The sequence below is a fragment of the Hemicordylus capensis genome, chromosome 6 (assembly GCF_027244095.1).
Source record: "Hemicordylus capensis ecotype Gifberg chromosome 6, rHemCap1.1.pri, whole genome shotgun sequence".
NCBI lineage: Eukaryota > Metazoa > Chordata > Lepidosauria > Squamata > Cordylidae > Hemicordylus > Hemicordylus capensis.
In genome coordinates, this window is record NC_069662.1 from 11985248 (window position 1) to 12011123 (window position 25876).

General features: G+C 44.0%; 3 protein-coding genes and 1 pseudogene across 3 annotated transcripts; 2 read left to right on the top strand and 2 right to left on the bottom strand.

Annotated features, from left to right (window-relative positions):
• Positions 1-3291: 3291 nt before the first annotated feature.
• On the bottom strand, positions 3292-5368 carry LOC128330860 (olfactory receptor 4Q3-like; annotated as a pseudogene).
• Positions 5369-7921: 2553 nt separating this feature from the next.
• LOC128330861 (olfactory receptor 4Q3-like) lies at positions 7922-13444 on the bottom strand. Its single transcript, XM_053264225.1, has 3 exons — positions 13285-13444; positions 8405-8997; positions 7922-8287 (listed from the first exon to the last, which is right to left on the bottom strand). The coding sequence occupies exons 1-3, from the start codon at positions 13442-13444 to the stop codon at positions 7922-7924; spliced, it is 1119 nt and encodes a 372-aa protein (XP_053120200.1).
• Positions 13445-15644: 2200 nt separating this feature from the next.
• Positions 15645-16613, top strand: LOC128330862 (olfactory receptor 11G2-like). Its single transcript, XM_053264226.1, has one exon. The coding sequence runs from the start codon at positions 15645-15647 to the stop codon at positions 16611-16613; it is 969 nt and encodes a 322-aa protein (XP_053120201.1).
• Positions 16614-21672: 5059 nt separating this feature from the next.
• LOC128330863 (olfactory receptor 11H6-like) lies at positions 21673-22632 on the top strand. The gene has a single exon (XM_053264227.1). The coding sequence runs from the start codon at positions 21673-21675 to the stop codon at positions 22630-22632; it is 960 nt and encodes a 319-aa protein (XP_053120202.1).
• The last annotated feature ends 3244 nt before the right edge of the window (positions 22633-25876 follow it).

Consider the following 25876-nt stretch of genomic DNA (forward strand, 5'->3'; position numbering starts at 1 on the left):
AACTGCCCCTAAAATTCTATCAGATTCCTGGGTGATTCTTATAGCAGCCACTAACATAAACACAATCAAAGGACCACAAACAGATCACAAATCAGCACCACAAAGAGATCACAAATGCTGCAATGCTAAAAAATTCATTATTATTATTTTTACAGCCATGGGAATCTGCCTAAGCATTGAAATACATTAGCAAAAAAGTATCCAACCATAATTCCTCACCATCAGGTCCTTGTGTTGCTTTGCACAAGGGCTGGGATTGGTGACTCACTGTTTCTCTGCCTGTTCTGTCTCTCAGGATTCTTGTATGTAATAATAAAGCACTTTGCACTCTGGAAAATGTTACAGAAATTAAAAACAATGCAATTGTCACAATAGCAACTGAACATCCCAGTAAGTTGTAAGCAGAATTTTGATTTGTTCATTGGTTAAATTATCATGGCCAAATTATTCTATGAATAATTCAAAGAAGTTGTCCATATTTATTGTTGCAAAGGTGTGTATACCTTCTCTACTCTACTCTACTCCTTCTCCTTTCCTTCTCCTCTTTTCCTTTTCCTTTTCCTCAGCCTCTCCTTCTTTGCTCACTTCCCCCCAAACAGCACAGATTGCAAAGTCTGCCTTAGCATGGAAAGGTTGGGCTGGGGGGGGGACAGGTAGGGGAAGGGATAAAAAACTGTGGGAAATGTTTGTAAACAACATAATGCAAAAAGAAATGTAAATAAAATATATTTATATCATGGACATTTCTTCTGCTGAGTTTAGGCCCTGAAAAATACCAGCAAAGTTGGTTAAATATATATATATATCCCACACTGGAACAGGACATGCTTTAATATTTTTAAGGCGTCTATAGGGGGGAAAGCATTATTTAAAAGCACAAATTCTGTAGTCTAAAGAAAACAGACCACCCACAATGCACAAAGAGCAAAAGGCACATGGGAACTCCCTGCTCCCTCATACTGTGGTCCCAATCCAAACTGGGCTACCCCACAGCTGCTTTTTCAAAAATTCAAAAAGTCAGGAGTTCCAACCATGGATCTCTATCACCTCATCAAGCTTGGATCTCTGCTCAGTGTTCGATATCTTTCTTGTTAACTAGCATCAGTCTGCCTCCTGGGCTGTTGAGATCACACTATAAGTATATGGAAAGATGCAGAAGACAAATGCTACTGAGCAGAAAAGAAAAAACATAATAATAAGAAGCAAATAATGTGGCCAGCAATATCAGATCTCTTTGCTACAGGAATGTTCACTGTTGTGTTATAATGAGCACAGGGCCAACAATGAATTATCACAGATGGCATCTAATAGGCAATGTTGAGATAGAACCCAAGAGTTCTGAATCACAGCCTTTCTCCCATTCAAGCATGGACATAAGCATATAAGGACTGTTGCTCTGGAACAGACCAGCGAATCCAGCATTCTGTTTCCAACCGTGGATAGCCAGATGCCTCTGAAAGCACATAAATGGAGAATGAAGACAGTAGCCCCCACCTGGTGTTCATCCCCAACACTTCTTCCAAAATTCTGTTCTCTTTCTAGAGCTGGCAGCTAGAGATCAGTGATGATGACTCTGGGTAATCCACACCTAGTGCTACAAGTCAAACCCACAGGCTATTAGTAGAAGGAGCAAGAGACTAAGCATCAACCATTACCCTTCTCTCTTTGCAATAGCTGAAACTTCAAGAAGTCTGGCAAGGAGTTAGGTCCTCTCTCTACCATGAGCTAAGAATATCTGAAAGGTCTGTGATTATGCCTTCTGGGGAAGGACACGCAGAGGCTGATCCCTGGTCTCAGATCAGATGCCTTTGCCAAAGAAGATAATTGCTGAGTCATAGAAGGAAGGCTAGAACACCTGCACTCTCTGCATTCCCTGTTTCACATATGATAGCAAATGAGAGTGAGTGGATTCATGGTGTCTCAATGAAAATCTCATTTGCTATCATAGAATCCACACGCAGAACACTTCAGAAACAACAGAACCCTGTACGCCATGGGTTAGCAACCCATGGGGGTGGTTGGCACCCTATGGGCCATACACCACCACTCGCTCTGGGCCACCCCAGCACCCCTCAAGAGCAATTATGGGGCTGCTGAAAGCTCCATTATAGCTTATGAAGAAAAACCTTAAAGACGCATAAACTTCAACAATTCACCAAAAATCAGCCCTCTGCCCAAATCCTTTGGAAAAATTCAGGTAGCTTCCTTGCCCCTACCTGGCACTACCACGAACCCCACACTGCTCTAGGCCACCCCTTTGCCCCCGACGTGAAGCTATACATTTGCTGACACCTCCATGCTTCTTTATGGAGAAGAACCTTAAAGACACGTAAATTTCAAAAATCACTTAAAAATCAGCCCTTTGCCCAATTCCTTTCAAATAATTCTGATAGCTTCCTTGCCCACCATAGGAACTACCACCCACCACACTCCACTCTACGACACCCCTTTCCCCCCGACATGAAGCTATAAATTTGCTGCAATCCTAATTATTCTCTATGAGGAATTCAAAAATACTTTAACAATTCACCAATAATCAGAGGAGTGTCCAATTGCCTTGGGTTTTTTTTGGGTGGTAGGCACCCCTGTCTTTCTACCACCCACCCCACTTTTGTGGCCCTAGGTGCTCCACAATAGGGGATATGGACTGGTATGGGTCCCATTATACTCTATGAGAAAAATAATTAAAAATATTTCAAATATTCATTAAAAATCGTAGGACTGTCCTATTGCTTCAGAGTTTGGGTGGTTGTTGGCACCCATGGGTGCTCCACAATAAGGTATAATGGCCTGGTTCGAGTCCCATTATATCCTATGATAAAAAAATAAAAATAAATTTCAAAGATTCATAAAAAATTGTACGAGTGTCCGATTGCTTTGGGGTTTAGGTGACCGGTACCTCTGGGTGCCAGCTACCATCCTACCAATTTTTGGGTGTCTGAACCAGTCTTAACCAGTCCGAACCAGTTCGAATAGAACCACCCCCTGGTTCAGTTCGAATTTGAACCTGCAGCTCGAACCTGATGGCTGGTTCAGTTCGAATCCGAACCTCCGAACCACCCCAGTTCAGATTCAAACCAGTTCGCACATCCCTACCTCACACTATGAGGTCATGGGGTGTTCGTATGTGTGCAAAATGTATATGTGTTTCAAACAACCACTTCTGGCATAAGGATCTTTTAATAGTGCATCCTAATAGAGACAATCATTTGTCGCTTCCACCCATGCAGCCATTCAAACACCAAGAGAAATCTGAGCACAGCAATAGTCATCAGAGCTCCTGCAAAGATTTCATACCTTTTCTCCCTTCATACATGAAAAGAAAGAAATACACTTGTCCTTCAACTGTCCCATAGCCTCTTTCATTTCTTGATTCCTTAGAGTGTATATGATAGGACTGATGGCAGGGGTGACCACTGTGTACAACATGGAAGCCGTCTTCTCCACCCTGGAACCAAAAATGGGTATAAGGTACACAAATAGGCAAGGCAGTAAAAACAGGCTGACTACTGTCAAGTGAGCATTGCAGGTGGACAAAGCCTTTCCTCCACTCTCCCTGAAGTGGCTTTGAACTGTGGCCAGGAAGATGCCATATGACATTAGTAAGATGAGGAAACAGACAAGTGAGAGCAGACCACTGTTGGCCACCATCAATATCCCCATGATGTAGGTATCAGTACAGACCAGTCTGATAATCTGTGGGACATCATTCATTCATTCGATTTCTATACCGCCCTTCCAAAAATGGCTCAGTGGAGTTTACACAGAGAAATAACAAATAAATAAGAATGAACCCTGTCCCCAAAGGGCTCACAATCTAAAAAGAAAAATATGATAGACACCAGCAACAGTCACTGGAGGTACTGTGCTGAGGGTGGATAGGGCTAATTACTCTCCCCCTGCTAAATAAAGAGAATCATCACGTTAAAAGATGCCTCTTTGCCAAGTTAGCAGGGGCACCAAGTTAGCACAAAAGAAGTTGTCCAGTTTGTTGGGTCCACAGAATGGGAGATAGAGGACAAGGATCAGCTGGGTGGTAGAGTGGATGAATAATAGCCCAACAGGAAGTGAGGAGCTTGATGCAGCATGGGCGGTTCATTGTGGTTGGGTACGTCAGTGGGTGGCAGATGGCCATGTAGCGATCGTAGGCCATTAGGGTGAGGACAAACATCTCTGAACCACCAAAAAAGTGGAGGAAGAAGAGCTGAGCCATACAACCCCCAAATGAATTTTTTTTGGTCACCATTCATAAGGTCCACTGCCATTTTGGGGATAATCATTGAGCCCAAGGCAGAATCGATGACGGATAAACAGGTCAGGAAAGAAAAGCACTCAGAATTTCCTCAACCTTTAGTGCAGAGGTAAGCTGGCGGTTGTGCAGTCTACTATTTCTTTACTTTGACTCCCCATGGTCCACCTATGTGTTTTAAATCTACAAAACAATCAGGGTGTGTTCCAGCTTCAGTTCAGTCATAAGTGAGCTGCATTATGTGGTTCTGAGTATTTGCTTGAGAACCCAAAAGGAAGTGTCCTGGGAAATACTCTCATCAAGTGGTAGAGCACACACTCTGCATGCAGAAAATCCCAGCGTCAGTCAGTCCTTGGCATCTTCAAGAAGGGCTGGGAAAGACCCACTTTCTGAAACTTTGGAGCGCTGCTGATAGGCAGTGAAGACCAGTGATCTTCACTATCTTTTAAGCAGAGAAACTTGGGCAAAAAATGTTCAATGTGAGAACCATTTCCCACTGTGCTGACCTCTGCATTGGAATCTGCATTCCTATTGGAACAGAGGCGCCCTAACCCCTGGACTTCGGGGCCGACGTCCAGGGCCTCCACAGCCCCTAGGGGCCCCCGAATCCTCTTTAGTCTGTCCTGGATGGTGTGGTCACCCGGCAGAGCATGATGATGCTTAATTTGCAGAGGAGAGAGGCATCCAAAGGCCTTTAGCTCCAGGCTCCAAAATTACTTAAGTGCACCTCTGCATTGGAATCTGTATTTCAGTTGTGTTATTCACAATAAAATTCCCACCTCATCTCCAATGCTCTAAGAATACCCTGGAAGCTCAAATCACCAACTTCTGATGGATCCATTTCATAGACCCAGGACTCCCCTCTGAAAGTTTACCCTAACAGCAGCTTCAGAGGGTAGGTGATCTTCATCATAAAAAGGGCAGTGGGAGAGAAGTATTCACCACCACCACCACCACAACCCAGCTGTCCTGTGGTGCAACCCCAACTGGGCTCCTCTGCAGCTGCATTTTTACCAAAATGCAACAAGTCAAGAGTTCTACTTGTGGATCTGCGTTAACTAGCTTGTCCTCTGCTCGGTATTAGATACCTTTGTTGCTGGCTTTGTTGCTGGCTGGCATTATCGGTACATCTCCAGAGATCACAACGCAAAGATAAGGGGAAATGCAGAAGAGTGTAAGAGAGGAGAAGAAGAGGGAGAGATGTGACCAGCAATCTCAGATCTGTGTAACAAAAGGATCTAACATTTTGGGACAATAAGAAGAGGGCAAATATGGAGGCTATTCACATGATGGGAGAAATCCCGATTTCCTCACATTGTGAGAACCACTGGGCTCGGCTGCAAGCCCAGTGGTTCTTAAGCAGGTCACCCGCTTAAATAGCCCTCCCCTAAGCCCAGGTTAGCTGAGTGAGCACTCCACTAACCTGGGCTTCCTGATCGTGAGTTGCTGCAGTGCAGCTCGGTGCCGCAGCAACTCACGAGTAGACACCCAACTGGGAGGCTTAAAAGCAGCCTGTCAGCTTGGGGGTCTCTCCAGCATGTCCTGCACGCTCACACAGGGCATTCTGGAACCTCTGGGGGCCGTGTGGCCCCCGATCCCCCCAGCCCCTGCCAGCTCCGTAACGGAGCTGGCAGTCATGTGGGCAGCCGGTTCGGCCACCCGGAGCAGCAGACTGCTGGGTTGTCTGCGGGGAGAGCTGGCTGAGCCCACGCTCCCTGCTAACCCTGCTGAGGCGGTTCCCACTGCTCGTGGGAACCGCCTCAGAGAATTACAATGGAAGGCATATAATAGGAAAATTAGAAATAGAACCAAGGAGTCCTGATGCCCAGCCTTTTCTCCGCTTTAAGCATGAATATAAGAGGCTAGTTCTCATGATCCTAAACAGGGTCGGAGGAGCACCCAGCCAGGGCAGGAGAGCCATGTATACTCTCTATAGGTGGTCATGGGTTTATAAATATCAAGGCAGGGGGAGGGAAGACTGATTGTGTATGAGCTGGGTAGGAGGGCTTTTCGTCCACCCTCAACAAAATGCTGAGATCAGAGTTGTGTTGGCCACATCCATCCTACCCAGCTCCCACGTGACCAATCTCCCCTCGCCTATCTTGATCTTTGCAAACACACGGCTATGGATCGGGAACCCGGACTGTTCTCCCACCTTGGCTGGTCACTCCTCTGACCCTGTTTAGGGTTGTGAGAACAGCCCTAAAGTTTGTTCTGCTGGATCAGACCAGCTAGTCTAACATCCTGTTTCCAACAGTCAGAGGCTTCTGAAAGCTCTAAATGTAGCATGAAGATGGTAGCCTGCACCTGGTGGTCCTCCCAGCATCTCTTCCAAAACTATGTTCTCTATCTGGAGTCAAGCATTAGAGACAAGCAATTTCAGCTGAAGGTATTCTTCGCCTTGGGCTACAAGTCAAATCCATAGACTATTAGCTGGAGTGAGAGGTTGTGGCATTACCTTTCTCTCCTTGCAATAGCAGAGATTTGAGCAGTCTGGCAAGGGAATATCAGTGGAGGATGTCCCAATGGGTGCACTCTTGGTGTGCCTCCTTCCTAGCTGTGTATGCTGCTGAGCCACAGTATTGGAACCAGCCACGCCCCCTGCATCTGACATCAGATGTGGGGGCGTGGCTGGGGAGGCTGGTGGCAGCAAGCTGAACTGGGGCTGCTGTCAGTTTCCCTATGCTCCTGACTTTGAAGGCCTATTCAGATATGCCAGGCCTGCTCAACTTAGGTACCTCAGCTGTTTTTGGACTACAACTCCCATGATCCCCAGCCACAGTGGCCAATAGCCAGGGATTATGGGATTATGTAGGCCAGCATCTGCAGGAGGGCTGAAGTTGAGCAGCCCTGAATATGCATTTGTATGAAGTAGTGGGCTTGTTCACACAACCACCAGCAGGTAGGAGAAGCCTGGGTAGGAGAGCCAGGTGCACTCCCAGTTTCAGTCATGTGCTTGCAAACATTCAGGTAGATGATGAAGAGAACTATCATGTGTGAGTTAGCAGCTGGGTAGGACGTTCATTGCTTTCCCAGAACCCCATCTTTCTACCAAGATAGGAGGAAAAGCTGGCCTACCCAGCTGCTGCCTACACATGATCATTTTCCCCACCTCCTACCTTAAATTTGCAAGCACATGTCCAAAAATCAGGAATGCACCTGGCTCTCCTACCTGGCCAGGTCCTTCTCCTACCCTGCTGGTGGTCATGTGAACAAGTCTATTTTCTCATGTAGCTAATGCATCCTCCATAGGTGGCAGTTTATTTTATTTTATTTTATTTTATTTTTGAGCTATTACGATCAAAGGAATCATGGAAACCACAAACATACTAACCATCAGGAGCTGCCAGTTCACACAAACAATGTTTTTCACATGTTCTTGGCCAGGTCATTCCCTTCAAGGCAATTATGTGGTACCATCTATGATGTGGTACCATCTATGAGCCTGGCCTGAGATCTAGAAACCATCTAGAAACCAAGCAAAAAAGTGTTCCATGCTTCCCAGAGCCCCTTAAACACACACACACCACCACCAACAACAACAACTACTACTACTACTACTACCAATTCATATAGAAACCAAGCAAAAAAAGTGTTCCATGCTTCCCAGAGCCCCTAAAAAACACACACACACTTCTACTACTACTACTACTACTACTACTACCAACCAATTCATATTTGTTCTCCCTTCACAGAAGAATGTGAACATGGGCACTTGTTCTTCAGCCTGCCCATTGCCTCACTCATATCCCGGTTCCTCAAAGTATATATGATTGGATTGAGAGAGGGCACAATTAGTGTGTAGAACACAGAAGCCAACTTGTCCGTCTTAGAACGAGAGAAAGGCACAAGATACACAAACATACAGGGCACAAAGCTGATGCAGACTACAATCAAGTGGGCACTACAGGTGGACAGAGCCTTCCCACCACTTTCTCTGAAGTGGCCACGTAGTGTGGCCACAATAACACCATAGGAGGCCATCAAGGCGAGGAAGCAGATCAGGGAAAGAAGGCCACTATTGGCTACCACAATAGTAGGTCATGACTACTCAGTCATGTAGTCATGATACCTACATGACTACTCATGACTACTGAGTCATGAGTAGTCATGACTACTCATGACTACTGAGTAGTCATGATACCTACATGACTACTCAGTCATGTAGGTATCAGCACAAGACAACTTGACCAGCTGTGGGAGATCACAGTGGAAATTGTCCAGTTCATTTGGACCACAGAAGGGTAGCTGAAGAAGCAAAGCCATCTGGATAGTTGCATGGATGAGGCCTCCAGCCCAACAGGACAGCAGGAGTTTGATGCAAAATGGACGGTTCATTATGGCCATGTATGTCAGTGGATGGCAGATGGCCATGTAGCGATCATAGGCCATGAGGGTGACAAGAAGCATCTCTGAGCCCCCAATGAAGTGGATGAGGAAGACCTGGACCATTCTGCAAACAAAGGTTATGCTCCTGCTGCTGCTTGCCAGGTCTGTTAACAGCTTGGGGGTAGCCACTGAGCCCAAGGAGATGTCGAAGGACAAGTTGGTCAAGAAAAAATACATGGGGGACTGGAATAAACGGGGTTCTCCATATACAGTGACCACAATGAGTAGGTTGCCCAACAGGACGACTGCATAGGCAGCCAAGACTAGAACAAAGAGAAGGCACTGGATGGGACGGAACTGGGGAAGACCCAAGAAGACAAACTCTGTGACAGTGGAGACATTGATGGAAATGGTTGGACCTGGTGGGAGAAACAATAGTACATTCATTAACTTTGAGAATCTGGCATTCCTTTTTATAATCTAGAAGGGAATTTCGCTTAATTTATCCCATTTTTCACATTTTAAATGTTCCCTGATTTAAACATGATTTCCACAACACTGTGATAATTATCAAGATTCCATTGAAACCACAAAGACAATAGGCAATCACATTTGTACCCCTGTGACACCAAACACACAACTTTCCATGATGTTATCATGTTGCAGGTTATCCCACTGACACATCATTGGCTGTTGACTGCAAGGACTGTCAGTCAGTGCTCTGAATAAGGACATCGCCACAAATATGGTGTTTATCTAGATGCCCACAATTGTGTTTCTTATACACACTTCATGATAGAGGGCTAGCGTGGTGTAGTGGTTAGAGTGCTGGACTAGGACCGGGGAGACCCGAGTTCAAATCCCCATTCAGCCACGAGACTTGCTGAGTGACTCTGGGCCAGTCACTTCTCTCTCAGCCTAACCTACTTCACAGGGTTGTTGTGAAAGAGAAACTCAAGTATGTAGTACACCGCTCTGGGCTCCTTGGAGGAAGAGCGGGATATAAATATAATAATTATTATTATAATAATGTGCACAAAATAAATGTTTCAATTTGTTTTGAATTCAAATCAAAATCTGAAAATTCATTTCAAATTTGAATCTGGTCTGAAAATTTGATTCAAATGGAATTTGAATCACTTTTGACCCTGTTTTGGTACCTTTTAAAAACCCATCAGGGGTGCTGCATGGTTTTTAAAAGGTGCCAGATGACTCTCAAATCAAATTCAAATAAATTTTTGAAATTTTGATTTCAAATTGAATTGACTTTTTAAAGGTTGATTGGTTCAAATTCAAATCACACGGATCACCCAGATTTGAGTTGAATCAATTTGAATTCAAATCAATTTGCACATCCCTACGTCATGATCCTGCTTCTGCCCCCCCTCTTCGAAACATATTTTGTCTTCTGCCCTCCAACCCAGAACCAATTACAGGAGGGTGTGTAGAGATTTGTAACACAGTCATGCACATACAACCTGTTGCTTTTTGTAAAGATCTGCAGAGCAGGGCATTAATCTAATAGCAGCATTGGGAAAGGGAACACACAGTAAGACATCTCATCCTTCCTAAACCCACACTCAGGGATTTACCCTTAACACAATGCAGCAGATCTTCTAAAATCACATTGGCAAGGGTAATGGGGCAAGCAGAGAACTGGTTTCCCTGCCTCCGAATCCAATGTGTGCAAGTTAGGTTTCTCTGCTGTAACAAATTAAGCCCACTGCAAATCTGCTTGGTGATGAGGAAGGTGCTACTTGTCTCAGGATCCTGTCCCTCCCTTGAACTTTGGGCCCCCCTTCTAGATGTTCTGTGCCAGTAAATAATGTTCTAGATGTTCTGTGCCATTTTATTTACATATTTATTTTTTAAGAAAATGTATACCGCCTTCTCCAAAGTCTCTAAGTGGTGGACAACAACAATACCAATAACTTTTTTAAAAAAAAAATTAAAACTCTACTGCCACAAGATGTAGTGATAGCCACTTACTTAGATAAATCCAGGGAGGAAAAGTCTATCAATTGTTATTAGCCATGCTGGCTAAATGGAACCCCCATGTTCAAAGACAGTGTACCTCTGAATGTCAGTTGCTGGGGAGAAACAACGGGAGAGGGCTATTGCCTTCATGCCCTGCTGGTGGCCTTCCCAGGTCACTATGGGAAACATGATGCTGAATTAGATGGACCTGTGGCCTGATCCTGCACTGCAGGGCTTTTCTTCTGCCATGGGTATGGGAACTGGTTCGGTCAAATCGATTGGCTGGGCCAGTTGGTTTGATGAACCAGTTCAATGTGGTTTGCGACTGAACCGCTTGAACCGGACTGGTTCACAGCAATCCAGGTTGATCACAAACTGGTTCTGAACATCCCTAGCATCTGAGCATATGAAAAATGTCTCTCCACCCTCCTTATCCCATTATTTCCATCTCTTTTTCCCCTATACGTCTTCCTACATCATGTTTAGGGTGAGCCAATGCAATGAGAAAGGGGTTTTTCTATCTTTAACCACTGCACAGAAGGTAGACTTTCAGCCAGTATGGCCTTTTGGACAGCGGGGAAGAAAACTAAAGGGGCTAAAATGTCCTCTTCTACACCACTGTTAAAAGCCAATGAAGTGGATTTGGTACCTTTTAACACCATTCCTACCTTTCATTTGGTTTCCCTTCAAATGGAAAGTCACATTGGTGGGTACAAAGTTAATTCCAAATTTACCAATCCAATTTTTAAAAAATGGATTTGGAATTTACTGATCTTTACCAAATTGAGGCAATTTCTGATAAAATCAAAATTTTCAAATCAATTTGCCAGGCCTCATATGTTGTGCTAGCAGTGGCTATAGGGAAAAAATGACAATAAAATAGAATAAGAAGGATAAAAGGGGGAGGGACCATATATCTCACTCTGAGCACTTCCGTGGAAGAGCAGGATAAAAATGTCACAAATATTCAGTACTTGGGATCGGTTTTGGCCCCTGTGGCAGGCTGGATAGCCTTCAAGCAAACTTAAATCCCAATGGCTTATCCACTTAAAAACTAAGCTATAGATGTAGTTGTCTGTGTTTCCTTTCTTCCACTCTCTGAACCACAATGACAAAATTATTGCATTGACACTTTTGAATAAATGCTTAGCCTTCTAAACATCAAGCTTCATTTAGCTTTTAGCTCTGTCTCATTCTTGTGGACCATGTCCACCTCCACACTGATCCCTCATTCCATTTAACATCTCTCAATCTGCAGTCAGATCTCATTTGTGGATCCAAAGATCCCCCTGGAGCCGCCTACTTGACAAAATTAAGTTCAAAATACCTTGGTTGTTGACAAGCATCGGGGAGGTTTGCAGCAGAGATGAACGTCCTCTTAGGTTGCTGATCTATATGACACTACAGAGTTGTGAGGAAAGATCTAGGAGAGAAGTAGGAAGGTGGGGGGCGTGAAATGTGACCAATAATCTCAGATCTAGTTGCAGCAGGGCTCTATCATGTCTGCAGAATGCTCATTAGACAAACAATACTAATGCCCAACTTTAAAAAATACCAGAATTCTATAGTACTTTAAAGAATTAAATGTATGGTGACCTGTATATTTTGGGGCCAGATCCAATAAGAATGGAAGGAGAATCAAAAGCATCCAGATTACCAGGCTGTTTCCCTGCCACTCCCCTTCTACAGCTCAGGCTGGAAAGCCTTTTGGGGAGGAGAGCTGGTCTTCTAGTCGCAAGCCTGAATTGTCCCCTTTGCTAAGCAGGATCTCCCCTGCATTTGGATGGGTGATTACATGCAAGCACTGTCTGCTGTAAGATCCCCTTAGGGGATGGAGCCGTAATTCAGTGGAAGGGTGTCTGCTTGCATGCAGAGGGGATAGACTCCTGCTGGAAACCTTGGAGAGCTGCTGCCAGTCAGTGAAGACAATACTAAGCTAGATGGACCAATGGTCTGTCTCAGTATAAGGCAGCTTCTTATGTTCCCATGTAAATCAGCAGTTCCACCACTAGATGTGGGGTGTTGGTCTCCCAGAACTAGAGGCAGAAATTTTTTTTAAAATGAAAGAAACATCAATTTCAGAGAAAATAGTACTGCATTAAAATAGGAAACCTTGCAACAATGAAAACTCCTGCAGACTCTTTGACATGGGATGATTCTTCTGCATGTCCAGATCCATGTGGAATATATTTCAGTAGCTCATGATTATACCTTAAGGGGAACATAAATCACAGAAGCAGTTCCCAAGTCCCCAGTGAAATACTTTAGCCAAAATAGATAATTGCTGGATCTTAGAGATAGAGAAGCTGTATAGGAAATGTGCTTCAAGCTGCAATTTTACGGTCAATCACTTGGGATTATGTCCCACTGAACTGAGTAAACATGTCCATGATTTTTCTGTTTGTAGAGCTGAAATAAATATGTTGCCAAGAGGGAAAGGATACATTCTGGCAGATTATTCTAAATATGCAGTTACTAGTAAAGGTTCGAGGTTGTTCTGCAGCTACAGGAGTGGCTGGATCATTAAGGCAGTTGGCTTTTTCAGCAACTGGAAAAAGCCAACTTTTTTCTATACAGATTGAGTATCCCTTAACCGGACTGCTTTGGACCAGAAGTGTTCCAGATTTTGGATTTTTCCAGATTTTGGAATATTTGCATAATGAGATATCTTGGGCATGGGATCCAGTCCAAACATGAAAGGCTACTGTATTTTATTTTTTTAGGTTTACCCTTCTGTTTGTTCAGGTCATCTATGGTGCTCTTTCCAACACCATACTCTTCTGTAAGACGTTTCACACTTACACCACTGTCCAGTTTCTCCAGCAGCTTTACTTTCTGTGCTATAAATAAACATAAATGCTTCATCTTGTTATTATCACTGTTACCCATAGGGGTATCAGCAGGCCTTTTTGACATTACCCTGTACTGTACCTTTACCAAACAGAGCAGGCACCAACAGAGCACCAAAACAGATGCCAACAGAGCAGGTGCCAAACTGAGCAGGGCATGGAGGAGGAACATTAAAAAGCTTCACAATAAAAGCAGAGCCGCAACTAGAGAGAATTACAGACAAAACCAATGTCACTAACAGCCTTCTGAAATAAGTAAGTTTTGACCACATGTTTAAAAGCAGCAAAATTGGGAATCTGCGAGCGTGTGAGCTGAGGCATTTTGTTTTTTGTTTTTGTTACGGCACGGTGTCCAGATTTTGGAGCATTCTGGATTTTGGATGTCCAGATAGGGGATACTCAACCTGTAGTTATAAAAATGACCGAAATAAAGTTTTACTTACTTACATTTAACTAATCTTAGTTAAATTTCAAACATTTACAATTACATGTTACAATTAAATGGTGTAATAATTGTTTTAATTTCTGTGCTGCTGTATTTTATTGCATCAGCCAGCTAGAGATTTGAATTTTATGGTAAATAAATGTGTAAAATAAATTCACAAAACAATTCACAGAGAGAAACAATTAAAATAATTTCACAGGATAGAAACAATTAAACCGTTTAATTTTAATTAAAAGCCTGAGAAAACAGGTGTGCCTTAAGGGTCTTTTAAAAAGACCCATTAGGCATGGACCTAGGAGTGTAGATCCATGTGCTCCTAGAGGGCCCCATGATCTTGCCCAAGAGAAAAGAGCACCCCTTTTATATTTCTGGAGTGGCTTGGTCTAGAATTCTGAAATTTGGTGCAGATCCCAAAATCTCCACTGCAGGCAGAGGTGCACTTAGGTAATTTTAGAGCCTGGACCTCAAGACCTTTGGAGGCCCTCCCCTCCCCTGCAAATTAAGCATCATCATGCTCCTCCGGGTGACCACACCACTTGGGACAGACTAAAGAGGATTTGGAGGCCCCCAAGGGCTGTGGAGGCCCTGGACTTCAGCCCCAAAGTCCAGGGATAAGACTGCCTCTGACTGCAGGGGCAACTAGTCTCTGAGGAGACCTTGTTTTGAAGGAAAATAGAGCTGCCCCCAATAGACAAGTTCCCAATGGCATTTTATTTCTTGGATGAAAGCTTCTCACTCCCCTTTAAAACAGAATTGAACTTCCATACAGAATCCACAGCAATCTGTCTCAGACAAAGCCTACGCTGCAGTCTCTTCTCTTTTTGTTAGAAAGCCGCCTTTGAACCACAGGCATGATAGAAGAAGTGATACATGAACTTCAAACACCAGCACTGTGTCTGCATCGTGTCTGTGGCTGGTTGGAGAACCTCACTGTGTGCTACAGAGGTACATAAATGTGGGTTATTACTTAAGTAAAAGGACTTGAGATGTGAATCTTAGAGGACTTTATTTGCCTTAGTGTTAGATCCACAGAATAGTCTGAAAGATTCGGGTACTTATTACTGCTCCAAAGACTTGATTCAAATAAATGTGTTACTGTTATCTAGTTTAGATACTAAACCCATTGTCTAATCCAGATCTGGGCAGAAGGAAGACCAAGGTCCACTAGGACATCTCTAGGAAATTATCCCCAGATGCTTGCTGGCTCTTCCACCACCACTCCTCCTGCCCCTTCAAAGAATTCTGGCTTGGGCTGATGCCAGAATGGACTCGTTAATATTCTTAAGCAACAGTGCAAAGTTAGGATTGCTTAGCACATATTAGTTCTGCCCAAGATCCTGAGTATGTATCCTTTCTCTGCAGATTTAAAACATGTCAGTGGACCACAAGGGATATGGTGGGGTGGAGGGGAGTCCACCATGCAAAAATGAACTGTTGATGTTAAGTATTTATCTTGCTGGTAAAGACAGTGGCTGATATTCAGACTTAGCTACTCCATAGTAGTACTCTGGAGTTACTCTAAAGGGCTACTTAATTTAAACAGGGCTTACACCAAGTAATTTAGTCCAGATGTCAGTCACTAATTGTTGTTGGGTTGTTTTTTTTAACAAACCACCAATTGAATGCCAGTACTGTCCTCCTCCCTCCTGCGAACATGCTCTAACATATGGGGTATCAACATATATACTGTATCAATTAATGCTTCATCCAGTTCAAAAATCAGATGGAGCACCTTAGTTCAGCATAGTGGAACAATGGAAGATTAGCCTCCTTGTAGATTAATTCTGTGCTCTAAATGGAGTTGGTCAATGGGACCACAGTGCAGGAGTTCATTCTCCTGGGCTTCAGGGTTGGACAGCAGGGACGCCTGCTCCTTCTCATCTTCTTCATAGCTGTCTACACCCTCACTTTGGCAGAGAACTTCATCATCACCATGCTCGTAGTTCAAGATGCTCACCTGGCCCGGCTTCCCATGTACATCCTCCTTGGCAATTTCTCCTGGTTGGAGATGTGTTATGTGAGTGCTACAGTGCCCCGTATGCTCTTTGACCTGTCCTTCGAATGGGGTGCCATCTCCTTCCATGCCTGCTTCCTCCAGTTCTACGTCTTCTTCTCCCTCGGAAATACTGAGTGCTTCTTCCTCTCAGCCATGGCCTTGGATCGCTACTTGGCCATCTGCCACCCCCTGCGCTACCCACAAATAATGTCCCAAGATTCCTGCTATGCCCTGGTGACTGCTTGTTGGGTCCTTGGCTTTCTGTGGTATATTGCACCAGTGTTCTTGATTTCAAGGTTGTCTTTCTGTGGCCCTAGAACCATTGACCATTTTGTTTGTGATCCAGGCCCAATCTTGGCCCTGGTTTGCCCCCCACTGGGGTATGCTCCCTTCATCTACTATGTATTTGTATCCTCTGTGGTTCTGGCTACCTTCCTCTTCATTTTGGTCTCCTATATATGTATAGGTGTCACCCTGGTGAAAACCTCTAGCCAAAGCAGATGTATGAAGGGCTTCTCCACAGTGTCTTCCCATCTGGCAGTAGTGACACTTTTTTATGGCTCTGTGGTAGCCATGTATGTGGGGCCCAATGGAGAAAGTCATGCAGTGGTCACTAAGGTGGTGACTCTCTTCTACTCTGCTGTTACCCCACTGCTCAACCCCTTGATCTACTGTCTTAGGAATGATCAGGTAAAGGAGGCGTTGGCCAAATTATTGAGAAGAAAGAGGATGATGCAGGGAAAGAGAAGGAAGAGGGAGCAGTGTTAACAGGAACTAAACTGGCTGGACCTTTTTCACAAAGGCTCTAATTCCTCCTTAAACCAAAGTAATGCTGTTCCTATGTAATTCATAACAGCAGAAACATGGGAAAGGGGCTCTACCTGGTAAAATATTGCTCAGACACACCCTCTCATCTTCTTCACATGCCAAACTTTCCAATGGTGCCTCTTTCAACTGCACTGGTAAAGGAAGTGAAGATTAAACAGTGGATAAACAAGCAGACATGTGGAACATTACTGTATCACATTGTTGTGTTTACTCCTACTTTGTCATAATTGCACATTAGAAGAGTAACATAAACCAAAAAGATAGGATTCTGCCCCAAGAAGTTAATAATCTTAATCCAACAATGATAAGACAGCTGAGGGACAGAAGGAAAAAGAGGGACAGAGACAAAAGTAATAGACCAACAAAGAGAATAAATGAAAAAAGCCAGGGGATTGGGTGTTGAGGATGGGTATTGAGAAATTATTCCCCTTACCTGAAGAAACTGGATTGATGCTTCATCACCTCAGCTACAAATAGTTGACTAGTTGTGTCAAAATTTAGACACTGATGCTTTCAAATGAGAATCTGTATGAACACCCCTTACAAATGTGATACAGATGGAGGGTAACTAGATCTGGAAAATGCATCCAAATCCACATCAGAATGCCAATCTCACTCATTCAGACCACATTGCTTTCAACAGGGTGCACATTTAGATGTATTTGCTTGCCTGTATCCAACTTGACACCAATGGGACCTGTCCTTTAGAGCCAACTTTAGGGGAGTGCGATAAAAGCAAATGAATAGGGCTCCATGTTCCGGGGGCTCTGTGTGGGGTGCTGCTTGTGGAGAAACAGAATACTTGTATTTTTTTATGGGGAGAAGAATTACCCATTTCAGCTTGCACACGGGGCTCTGGCAAGGTTAGAGTGGGTCCTTCTTTCTTCTAAGGGAACATCATTGAAGGGGAAAGGAGCACGACTGCAGCAGGAGGGGAGTCTTAATCTGCAGTCATACCACAGTCCTCTGTCCCCTTTCTCTCATCCCCACCAAAGTGAGGAAGCAAAGTCCCTCTGGAAAGCTTGGAATAAGCAAAAATTACTATAAATTACATTCATTGATTCCACTGGAGCTTACTTCTGAGTAAACACATAAACAAATCAGGACCAGCAGAGTTCCTAGGCAAGAATGTGGATTCTCTTTCCCCCTCTTCCTCCTTACAAGCAAAGGGGGGAACCCTTCCTTTGGCAGCTGGTGGGGTGGCAAGAGGTCATCTTACCACTGGCAGCGGCTCCTCTAAACTCTGGGCTGGGTCTGGCGCTCTCAGCAGTGTGGCTTGGTTCCAGCCCCTGTGCATGCATGGAGCCTAGAACCAGACTACGCTGCTTGGAGTGCCAGACCCGGTCTATAGTTTAGAGGTGGCACTGGTGATAAGGTGCCATCTCACCACCCACCCACCACCAGCCACAATTAGAAGTATTTTAAAGGCAGGTGCCCCCCCTTTGCTTGTAAAGGGGAATTCTCACTGGATTCCCTTATACAAGCATACCCCTCAAACTGAATCGAACTGGTTCTGAACTATTCTGACCATTGTCAGACTAGTTCTGACCAATTTGACCATTGGTCAAACCACAGTCCGGTTCTGACCCGTTTGACCATTGGTCCAGTGGTCTGGTTCGACTTCAGCTCGAAATCGAACCTAACTGCCAGAATCGGTACCATGTACACCCCTAACTCTCACTTGACTTAGCATCCCATGTACGTCCAGCTGAGCAATTTCTCCTGGCTGGAGATATACTATGTGACCACCACTGTGTCCTCTATGCTCTTTGACGTGCCATCCCCTCATCGGATCATCTCCTTTCGTGACTGTTTTCCTCCAGTTTTACATCATCTTCTCCCTTGGAAATACTGAATGCTTCTTTTCTCAGCCATAAGAACATAAGAAAATAAAAACAGCCCTGCTGGATCAGGCCCATGGCCCATCTAGTCCAGCATCCTGTTTCGGACAGTGGCCCACCAGATGCCGCTGGAAGGCACAGGCAGGAGTTGAGGGCATGCCCTCTCTCCTGCTGTTACTCCCCTGCATGGCTTTGGACTGGTATTTAGCCATCCGTCACCTACTGTGCTACCCACAACTGATGCTCTAACGTTCCTGTTATGCCCTAGTGGTAGCTTGCTGAGTCGTTGGCTTCTTGTGGTACCCAGTGAGTTTGCTCTTCAAGTTGTCCTTCTGCATCCACAACATCATTGACCACTTTTTGTGTGATCCTGGGACATTAATCTCTCTAGCTATTGTGTTTCTCTAGCTATTGTTCCATGGAGGGCAATAAAAATAATTAAATGAAATTAGCAAATGCAATTTGTTTTGTGCATATTTTTTCTGAAAGATCACTTTCCCCCTCACACTTTGCTGAATCCTCTGCCCCTTAAATTTGGTGTTTTCCACTGGAAGAAAGAGCTACCATTAGCACGTCATGCATGTAAGGGCAAACTATGCATTGAGAGTAATGTAGTTTGGCCCTCAGTCTTTTCAAGACTTGTTCTAATGTTGTTATTGTTTTCTAGTTGTTGCCACTTCCCTTTTTCCTCATCTTTCCAGCTACCCATTTAATATTACTTTTTCCTCCTCTTAGGCAATTTCTACATTGGCCCTCCTGTAGAAGTTGGACGACAACTCTCATAATCCCTAGCTATTGGCCACTGTGACTGGGGGTTTATGGGAGCTGTAGTCTAAAAACAGCTGGAAGGCGGAAGACGTGCAGCCCTGATCTAATATACCCCTCCCCAAGAACACTTGCATGGTCACGAGGACATCTGTTCTTAAGACAGAGAGCTGCATGGTTGATAAGTGTAGCCTAGAACTGCAATAGAGATGTTATTAAACCAGAGCTCAGAGGCTGCAGGGAGTTCAAGATCATAGTTCGGGGCTTCATGAGGATTGAGGATGATTTCAGCAGAAAATCAACTGGGGTTCAAAATGTGGACTTGAATGGGTAAGGAGTAGAGATGTGCCGAACCAGTTCGGCACCTCATTAGGGAAGCGATGATCTGGTTCGGGTGCCTGCATTCGAAACGGTTCAGTGGGGGTGGGGGGGTCGATTCCTTTAAAAAACAGGTAAGCAGGACCTTACCTGCTCCTCCGCCGCTCTACCGCCTTTCTGTGTGTAGTGCTTGCTGTTCAAAAGGCCATGTGTTGCTGCAGCACTGTTCTCAGCAGCCTGCAGGCAGCGTTGGCACACACATGGCTACCGCACATGCATGAATGAATGACAATTTGTGATAAGGACTGGTTTAAAAGGACAGCTCTAGGAAGGAACTGGGTTAAAGTTTTCTGAATGAAACGCAACCAAACTCTGTAAAAAGAAACAACATCAATAATGTAACCAAGCAAGTTAACATCCCTATTTAATAGTAGTGTCTTAGTAAGCCAGAGGTTGCCAGTTCGAATTCCTGCTGGTATGTTTTTCAGACTATGGAAAACACCTATATCGGGCAGCAGTGATATAGGAAGAAGCTGAAAGGCATCATCTCATACTACGTGGGAGGAGGAGATGGTAACCCCCTCCCCCCCGTATTCTACCAAAGACAACCACAGGGCTCTGTGGGAGCCAGGAGTCGACATTGACTCAATGGCACACTTTACCTTTACTTTTACACAAATCTCAGAAATCATCTTTAATAAGATTTTATTGTTGTTTTTGTTCGAAAAATCTCTGACTGAGTGACTCCTGCCAACAGCCTTCCCCACGTCTTCAAAGTCACGTTACCTGGATAAGAAACCCTAAGTGTTACAGAGGCTTCATAACAGCGGAGTTATAGGTGAAGTGAACAAGCCTAGGTAACCTTAAAGGTGAAAAACATCTGGGGGGAAATGTAATATGCACAGCAGAATCAGACCCAAATGCCACAGTCCCATTGAAAAGTATGCAGTGCAGATTAATGATATCCATATCTGGAATGCACATCGAGAATTCATCAATGTATACCACACTGCTTTCACTAAATGCTCATGTATATGTTTGTTTGTTTGTTTGTTTGTTTATATTTTATATCCCGCTCTTCCTCCAAGGAGCCCAGAGAGGTGTACTACATACTTAAGTTTCTTCTCACAACAAATCTGTGAAGTAGTTTAGGCTGAGAGAGAAGTGACTGGCCCAGAGTCACCCGGCACGCTGTATATCTGTATATAATATATTCTGCTCCATCAAGACATGCTTGTCCGATGTCCAACAGGGAAAATAGTAGCCTTAGGGAAGATGATTCAGAATAGGACCACAGCAGGAAGAGAAAGGGTTAAAGTCTCCTTCCCAATGCCAGAATCCCAGTCCCAATCCCCTGTGTGGAATATTCTAAAAACGTATTCTGGAAATAGTTTTGGATGTTCCGCAGAAATCTGAACAAAAACATCCACCAATCTAACTGAAGAGAAAAAATGAATAGCTCCATTCATCCCAAATGGTGAACTCATTACAAAGGGGAGTGGGGTGGGGGGAGGTTTAATATATTACTGATTGTCCACAGGGAGCAATAGGTCACTGAGGAGAACATATTTACATGGAAAAAATAGAACTACCCTCAACAGACAAGTTCCCAAGGGCCATTCATTTCTTGGAGGAAAGCTTCAATAAACCTTTTAAAATTGGGCTCCAGCTGCATACACAACAACCTACCCAACATATGTAAACTCAGCTGTCTCTCCTTTGTCCAAAATCAAGACCTCACTTCAAAACAGAGAATGGGCAGAAGGCAGTGGAACGACAACTGGTGGGTCCCCAGTAAATTATCAATACTGAGATTTTTGCCAAGAGTTCCAGGCTAAGTAATGGCTTATCCTTCTCCAGCTTAGCACTTGCTGTACCAACCAAAGGCTTTTTTTTTTCAACCAGCAGTGCTTTTGAGAGCAACTGCAGGATCTGTGTGAAGGACAGCTCACAACTTCATTAACAGGTACTTTATCAGTTCCAAGCTTCTGATTGCCCTCTTTGAGCATAAGAACTTTAGCTTACCATTTAACAGTGGAAGGCTGGCCTCCTTGCAGATGGGTTCTCTGCTCAAGATGGAGATACCCAATAGGACTGTGGTGCAGGAATTCATTTTGCTTGGCTTTGGAACTGGGCAGAGGGAACGCTTCCTACTCCTTGTTTTTTTCACCATTCTCTACATACTCACTTTGGGTGAGAACATCATCATGACTGCACTGGTGCTTCTAGATTCCCGCTTGGCTCAGCATCCCATGTATATCCTTCTAGGCAACTTCTCCTGGCTGGAGACATGCTATGTGAGCACCACTGTGCCCCGTATGCTCTTTGACCTGGCATCCCCGCATGGGATCATCTCCTTTCGTGACTGTTTCCTCCAATTCTACATCTTCTTCTCACTTGGAAATACAGAATGTTTCTTCCTCTCAGCCATGGCCTTGGACCGGTATTTGGCCATCTGCCACCCTCTGCACTACCCACAACTGATGTCCCAAAATTCCTGTTATGCCCTGGTGGTTGCTTGCTGGGTCCTAGGCTTCTTGTGGTACCCAGTTCCAGTGATTTTGCTCTCCAAGTTGTCCTTTTGTGGTCCCAACATCATTGATCATTTTTTATGTGACCCTGGGCCAATAATCTCACTGGCCTGCCCCCCATTAGGAAATGTTCCTCATATCTGCCAGGTTTTAATGAACACCATCTTTCTAGTCAATGTCTTTTGTGTTATGTTTTCCTACAGCATTGTTATTGTTACCTTAATGAAAACTTCCAACCAAGGCAGTCGTAGGAAGTCTTTCTCTACCATATTGATGCACCTGCTGGTCGTGACACTTTTCTACGGATCCATAGCAGGGATGTACTTAGCTCCAGGTGGAGAAAATCAGTCAGAGGTGACTAAGGCAGTAACACTCTTCTACACGGCCATCACACCCTTTCTCAATCCCTTGATTTACTGTCTGAGGAACGATCAGGTGAAGGAGGCACTAGGTAGATTGTGGAGAAGAAAGGTGAGATGGCGGCAGTCAAAGGTGACAATGTAAAATGAGGATTTTAAAAAGAGATGAAATAAATTTTCCAGTCATCCAGTGAAAGAAACTATTGTATTTCTTGGACTACTTGAGATATTGCCTGGTCAGGATGCCCAACATCTAAGGTGGTGACAGTCAACTGCAGGGGGCAGTCAGTTTTCCAGGGTAGGGGCAAGGTCAAATCTGGGAAACGTTGGGTATGAACTGTTTTAAACATTTATACAATTAAAACCTCTGTGTATGGAGACATAAAAATAATCGACAGGGAATGCCCCAAACTGGTTTTGAGCAGAACTAAACCCAGCAGACTAATGTAGCCTAACCTGGCCATAAATAAATTGAACATAGTGGGACTTGCTGCCACCTTGACGCAAATCTGCCTTTCAGAGCAATGCTTGTCTGGCCCTTGGTGGGACTAACAAATTGTAATCAAGGCAGACATTTTGCCCATAAGTTTCCTTGTGAAAGAAAAAGAGAGAGAAATGTGTTCTTTCCCCCACAATCAGGATCTATTTGGCAGCTTAACATAATACATAGAAAACCTTGTACAAGTCATATATATATTTACTTGTTGTATGAATCCATTAGCTAAAGTATCAACAACTATCTCTCAAGAGAATTGTTTATATAAGTGTACATAGGAACATAGGAATCCGCCATATACTGCATCAGACCTTCATCCATCAAGCTCAGTATTGTCTGCTCTACACAATCTGGCAGTGGCTTCTCCAAGGTTTCAGGCAGGAATATCTCTCAGCCCTATCTTGGAGATGCACCAGATGGGAGTATTGGCTGGTGGCCCACGTCTCCACAGAGTCCAAAACACAGACTTGAATGGGTAGGGAGCAAGTTGTGGGAAGTCTCTGTGATGTGTCATAGACAGTGTCATATTGCAAAGAATATTAAAATTGTTCCTGTGGCAAAATGTAGAAAGACTTGGGACTGAAAATACCACTCATGGATTTAAAAGAGAGTATCATAATGCTTCTGAGGAAACCATAGACCAGATAGACCTTTGAGGCTAGTCAGGTCAGAAGTATGTCTGTTGATGTACTTTGCCATCCAGTTATTCCAGACAGATAAGTGACTATCCCCCCAAATCTGTTGGGTACCAATCTTTGTTTTTATTACATCCCAATGAAGCCAAACAAGTTTCTGTAAGACAAGTGAAATTTCTCAAGGGAATTCTACCAATTTTACTGCCTAGTTTATGCTGAGTGACTCTGTTCAGCTTTTTATCTTTTATTAGCTTTTTCCTTCTGTAAGAAAATTATTTTCCTTCACAATAATTTATCTGTGACCTGTAAACATCTACCTGCCCTGAACATCACTTCTTTTTTCATTGTTGATATTTGTTCTCAATTTTATGTTTCTAATTTCTGCATAGAAGTAACCTTGAATCCCTCAGTAACTGTACAGTTATTTTCATTGCTTTGCACATGCAAGAACATCAGGTCCGTGGCAAGAACACACCTGCTCTGATGTCACTGGTGGATGTGCCAATGCACTCCTGGCACATCCTTTAACTGTGTGAGAGAACACCACACATGCACTTCAGCAATAAGCTCCAAGTGTTGTTCTATGGCTATACACATTGCTGCACAACTTGCAGGCCTACTTGTCTTTGTTGCAGCCATCCAGCTTGCTTCCCAAGTTAAACATCTCCTGTCAGTAGGTAGATTGTTTCTGCATCACAGCATCACCATAATTCCAAACTGTACTTCTTTGGGTTGCTTGGAATTGTTAAAGACCAGGCCTGACTTATACACCAAATATGCTCATTAGCTAGTATACAAAATCAGGTCTGGCCCACAATGTCATCAAGTTCTTTATATGGTGACCCATGTTGGATCTGGGCGCAAGGAAGAAAGGAGATCAAACTAGTCCTCAAAGAGGTTCAATGGGCTTTATTGAACATAAAGGCTTAACAACAACCTAGCAAAGTAGAATTGCTAACAGCATTAAAACAGAACATCTAGCCAATACCAATATCCCACCCAGTGTGCCTAACTAAATTATGTGTGTGTAATTAAATCTTCCTAGAGTCTAGTACAGTTTAGATACAGGCAGAAAAAGAAAAGGGGGGGGAGGCTGCGGGTTGATAAGGTTTTGGGGGAGATCAGAGATTAGTAGAAGGGAAAAGGGGAAGGGAGCAGGAGAAGGGGAAAAGATGAAGGGAATTCCCAAAGTTTGTAGCATATTACCAGGATCCGAGGCTGGAGGCTGGAGAGAATCACTTCAGTTGAAGGAGTGAGGCACTGGCAGAGACAGGAGCTGTGCAGTTGCTTCAGATCAGGCAGCTAGGGCAGCGGAACTCAGGCATTGCTGTAGTTTCTGTTCATGAACAGAGTTCCTGCTTAGCCCCGCAGCTTTAGCAGCAAACTCTGGGAAAGTGTGTGAGCAAAATGCCCGTAGGCACAGAACTGCTCGCTCTCTGTCTCAAAGCCCCAATCTTTATAGGGTTTTTCTCTTTGATCCTTGAATAGATCTGTTCAAAAATCTCCTTTTTTTCCCCTGGGTCCTCAAAAAGGGTGATAACTGCAGCTACTTTTCTGGATAATCTTAATTATCCAGGATATTCACCAGTCCAGAGATGAGATTTGAGTCTCATCTCCTGTGAAGCTGCGCATTCAGGAAGGGAGGGGTGGGGAACACACAGCAATTCAGATTCAGAGGTGTTAGTAAAGATAGTTGGCCCTATTTTTGGGTGTCAGACGGCAATTACACATACCTCTTCCTAGTGTTTTTCTTGTAATTGAAAACAAGATGATATTTACATGTGTGGGACATTCAGAATCATCAGTGAGAAAATAAGTATTCTCTCGGTATCCATTTGGTTATTCCTATAGACAGCAATCTGTGCTAATCACTTGGTCATTGAAGGGCCATTCACTGAAGATGGAAGGAGGAACTCAACGTCCACAGCCACCTTGGTAGCTAGTTGCAACTTAGCATAAGAAAGCTTCAGGCCAAAACCTTTGTGTGTTTCTTTGCATATCCATTTAGCAACACAATGCCAGGTTGCTGCCTGCTCCTCACAGGGCAAGGAACAGTATGTCAGAGTTCAGATATTATTTCATTTCTTGATATAACATGGAGTCACCCAGGCCCATATATTTCACCATACTTCTGAGTTGGTACCTCTGGTTATGATGGGTTATGACCGTCCACAACAGAATGTGTTGACAGAAAGGACAGCATCTCAGAAACCTAACAGGTGCTCATCAACTGCTGGTCAGACCCAGGAATATAGCTG

Coding starts and splice junctions, on each gene's coding strand:
- LOC128330861 (XM_053264225.1), bottom strand. CDS start 13,444: ATGGGTAACAGTGATAATAACAAGATGAAGCATTTATGTTTATTTATA. Junction 8,998..13,284: donor TGACCTGAACAAACAGAAGG/GTAAACCTAAAA, acceptor TTCTCCCACCAG/GTCCAACCATTTCCATCAAT. Junction 8,288..8,404: donor CTGATACCTACATGACTGAG/TAGTCATGTAGG, acceptor TAGTCATGACCT/ACTATTGTGGTAGCCAATAG.
- LOC128330862 (XM_053264226.1), top strand. CDS start 15,645: ATGGAGTTGGTCAATGGGACCACAGTGCAGGAGTTCATTCTCCTGGGC.
- LOC128330863 (XM_053264227.1), top strand. CDS start 21,673: ATGGAGATACCCAATAGGACTGTGGTGCAGGAATTCATTTTGCTTGGC.